Source organism: Myotis myotis, unplaced genomic scaffold (assembly GCF_014108235.1).
Source record: "Myotis myotis isolate mMyoMyo1 unplaced genomic scaffold, mMyoMyo1.p scaffold_m19_p_1, whole genome shotgun sequence".
In the NCBI taxonomy this organism is placed as follows: Eukaryota; Metazoa; Chordata; class Mammalia; order Chiroptera; family Vespertilionidae; genus Myotis; species Myotis myotis.
The window spans coordinates 37,993,765-37,997,896 of NW_023416313.1; the positions used below are offsets into that span (position 1 = coordinate 37,993,765).

Here is a 4,132-nt window from a genome sequence, read left to right on the forward strand (position 1 = left end):
TTAGCACTGTATGGTTTACCTTATTATCATTATCATCTAACAATTTCTGCTCATAAGTATTTTATTCTTGAACTAAATATTTTCAGTCTAATGGTCAGCCTAAGGTTGCCCACATATCTTATGTTTTATTCTCACAAAAGCAGTCAGGCAAAACTTGTTAAAGCTTAAGACAGTTTTGAGCACTAATTTGCCTCTCAAACATTCACTTTCCATTAAAGTTGCAAAGGAATAGCTTACTTGGTCAGGACTCATTTTCTGACTTATTTACCTATTCTCTTCCAATTCATTAGATTTCTAGATGAAGAACAAACTTCTCCTAGCAGGGAATAAATGTGGTTTCATCTAAAAGTAGGAAACCCTATTCTCACATGTGCTCTTATAGAAACCAACATTAAGGAGAATAGTCACCGTGACTGAAGAAATGTTGCTGGCTTTGTTGTTACAAACTCTCCGCAGAGCTCCCATTGGCATAGTCATTTTTCTTTAAATCACTTGGAACTTTGATTACTTCTGTGGCCCCTTTCTGAGATTATTTTAAAATACATATGAGAAACAAAAAAGTAACAAAACAAAACAAATTTAATCAGTATCTTGATCAGTGAGCATTCCATTTCCAAAGTCTTTCCACAATACTTTCAAAAAACATATTCATCTTGTTCCAATGCTAATTCTTGGTATTCACCAATTAGAGAAAGAAAGATGTAAAATGCACTTTCAGAAAATACAGGATGGTGCGGGAGGACCAGATTTTTATCTGATGGGAATCTGGCACATAGCAATTCCTCATCAGATAAAGAAGCCTAAAAAATAAGTGACAATCCAAGTTTTAAATTAATGTATACCAAGAGCAATCTATTTTTTTGGTAGAAACTAACCTTGTGTAAACCCTTTAATAATATAATTAAGAATTCCACAATGCCTCTGTATGTAATTCACAGTTCCAAATGTCTACAGCTCTGACTCTGACCTTTCAAAACCCCATTAAGCTATGTAAATACAGTACAAAGAAATGTGCACTGTGCATAAACAGTATTCTAATGTCAACTAGACAAGGACACATTTCCTCGCTCTGGTTCTCAATACTTATAAGGGCACTAGAGAAGCATTAATACGTTTTTGCTATTGATTTGTATATGACAGATCTACCAGGGGACTCATGTTTTGGCCTTCCTGTTCAATATGTGGTTGAAGGGTGACCTCTACTTATATTATCCTGATATATTAGGACAGATTGTGATGGTTCATTTTATGTGTCAATTTGACTGGGCTCAGGGATGTCCAGATAGCTGGGAAAACAGTATTTCTGGATGTGTCTATAAGGGTATTTCTGGAAGAGGTTAGCATCTGATTCTAATAGACTGAATGAAGAGATGGGCTCTCACAAACATGGGTGGACATCATCCAATCTGTTGAGGACCAAATACAACAGAAAGACAAAGAGAGAGCAAATTTAATTTTCTTTCTGTGTTCTTGCACTGGAATGCCCATATTTCCCTGCCCTAGAACGTGGGGCTCTTGGATATGGAGCCTACAGCAGCTGCCCCTGGTTCTCCTTGTGCCTTGGACTCGGACAAAATCACACCACTAGCTTTTCTGGTTCTTCAGCTTTCAGAGGGCAGAATGTGGGACTCCTGGCCTCCATAACTGTGTGCTCTGATTCTTATAATCAAGCTCGTCTTATATACACCTATACACATTCTCTGGGCTCTGTGTCTCTGGAGAACTCTGACTTATACACAAATATTACAAACATTTAGTAGTTCATTAAAAATAGTAACAGTGAAACATTTTGGAAAGGGAAAGAATAGTAAAGGTCCAGGACCTCACATTAAATTTCATAAAATTCTGGATAATATTTGGTATTTTTGATGATTAATGAAATGTAGGTGATTTATATTTTTAAATTTCTTACAGTAAATAGTAGTTGTGTAATTGTTACTAACATCTTGGTATTTACCTTGCAAAGTATCAAAGTCTCATATGTGTATATAGTGTGGGAATGCATGCCCACAATAATGTAAATACATGTGTAGAATAAAAATAAATCAGCTTCGCCCGGCCAACATGGCTCAGTGGTTGAGTGTAGAACTGTGAACCAGGATGTCACCATTAGATTCCCCGTCAGAGCACATGCCAGGGTTGCAGACACGATTCCCACTGTGGGGCATGCAGGAAGCAGCCAATCGATGATTCTCTCTCATCATTGATATTTTCTCTCTCTCCCTCTCCCTTCCTCTCTGAAATCAATAAAAATATTTTTATTAAAAAAATGTAAAAAGTAATAATAAATCAGCTTTTTATGAAGATGGCTCCAAAAGCAAAGAAGGAAGCCCCTGCCCCTCCCAAAACTGAAGCCAAAGCAAAAGTTTTGAAAGCAAAGAAAGCGGTGCTGAAAGGCACCCGCAGCCACACAAAAAAAGAGAATATCCACATGTCACTCCCCTTCTCATGGTGGAAGACACTGAGGCTCCGAAGGCAGGCTGAATATCCTCAGAAGAGCGCCCCCAGGAGAAACAAGCTTGGCCACTATGCCATCATCAAAGTTCCCTTGACCACAGAGTCCGCCATGACAAAGATGGAAGACAACACACTTGTGTTTATTGTGGATGGCAAATCCAACAGCACCAGATCAAACTGGCTCTATGACACTGATGTGGGTAAGGTCAACACCCTGATCTGACCTGATGAGGAGAAGAAGGCATATGTTCGACGGCTCTTGACTATGATGCTTTGGATGTTGCCAACAAAATTGGGATCATCTAAACTGAGTCCAGCTGGCAAATGCTAAATACAAAAATTTTACACTGAAAAAAAATTAAAAAAATAATAAATCAACTACTAAATATATTTAGAACCTTTTTTAAAAAATATATGTTTATATTTATTTTTAGAAAGAGAAGAAGGGAGAGTGATAGAGAAATGTAATTGATCAGCTGCCTCCCACAGCCCCCTACTGGGAATTGAGCCACATCCCCAGGCATGTACCACAACTGGGAATCAAAGTGGGGACCTCTTGGCTCATGGTTGACTCTCAACCATGAGCCACACTGGCCAGGTTAGAACATTTTTTCAAAAAATTAACAACATATTGGAACATATTTTTAAGTCAAGAAATAGACTTCTGAAATATCATTTTGATGAATAATCCATATTACATTTTGTGTGTATCCTAAGCAAGACTCCTTTTTGTCCTGCCTTAAGGTTTACCATGTTATGTGATGGATTCAAAAGAAGAAAAAAGTAGAATTTGTTAAGGACTTGGCAAAAAATGTAAAAAAGATACCATTTTTGCAATTGTATTAGTTTTCTATCTCTATGTAATAAATTACTATATACGTGACAACTTCAAACACTAACTTTTTATCTCCTTGTTTTGATAAGTCAGGACTGTGAATTAGTAGGGTCCTTTGCTCAGGGTCTCAAAAGCTGAAATCAAATTGTCAGCCAAGCTGCATTCTCATCTGGAAACTAGACTCAGAAAGAACCTGCTTCCAAGCTCATTGGGTTTTAGGCAAAATCCACCTCCTGACACCTAAAGAACTGAGGCCATACACTGTACCTTGACACATGGCCCTCTTATGCAGTTGGAAACCTGGTGGTTTGTGTTCTCAAGGCCAAGGAGGAATTTATCTCTCTGACTTCCTTTTCTGCCAGATGTCAAAGAAAACTCTCTGCTCAAAATAACAATAATAATAATAATAATAATAATAATAATAATGAAAAAAAATTACTTGATTAGGTAAGGCCTAATCTAGATAATCTAATTTTGGCTGCACAAATGATATAATCATGAAAGTGATATCTCATTGTATTTGCAGATTTCACACACATTCATGAGGAAGACATTATATTAGGATGATGGTTATTGGGAATAATCTTAGAATTCTGCCTACTACAGTATTTACTCAACTTACAAATAAGATCATATCCTATATAATAAAAGTCTAAGATGTTAAGTGTCCAGTCGTGCGGTCGGGCATTCAACCAATCAAAGCATAATATGCTAATGATATGCTAAGTCTGCTCAACCGCTCGCTATGACATGCACTGACCACCAGGGGGAAGATGCTCCCACTGGTAGGTTAGCTTACTGCTGGGGTCCGCCAATCAGGACTGAGCGAGACAGGCTGGA

At 37.6% G+C, this 4,132-nt stretch overlaps 1 protein-coding gene across 1 annotated transcript; it reads left to right on the forward strand.

Annotated features, from left to right (window-relative positions):
* The first annotated feature begins 2,305 nt into the window (after window positions 1-2,305).
* On the forward strand, window positions 2,306-2,680 carry LOC118652570 (60S ribosomal protein L23a-like). Its single transcript, XM_036302522.1, has one exon. It carries the CDS (start codon window positions 2,306-2,308, stop codon window positions 2,678-2,680), a length of 375 nt encoding a protein of 124 aa, XP_036158415.1.
* Window positions 2,681-4,132: the final 1,452 nt, after the last annotated feature.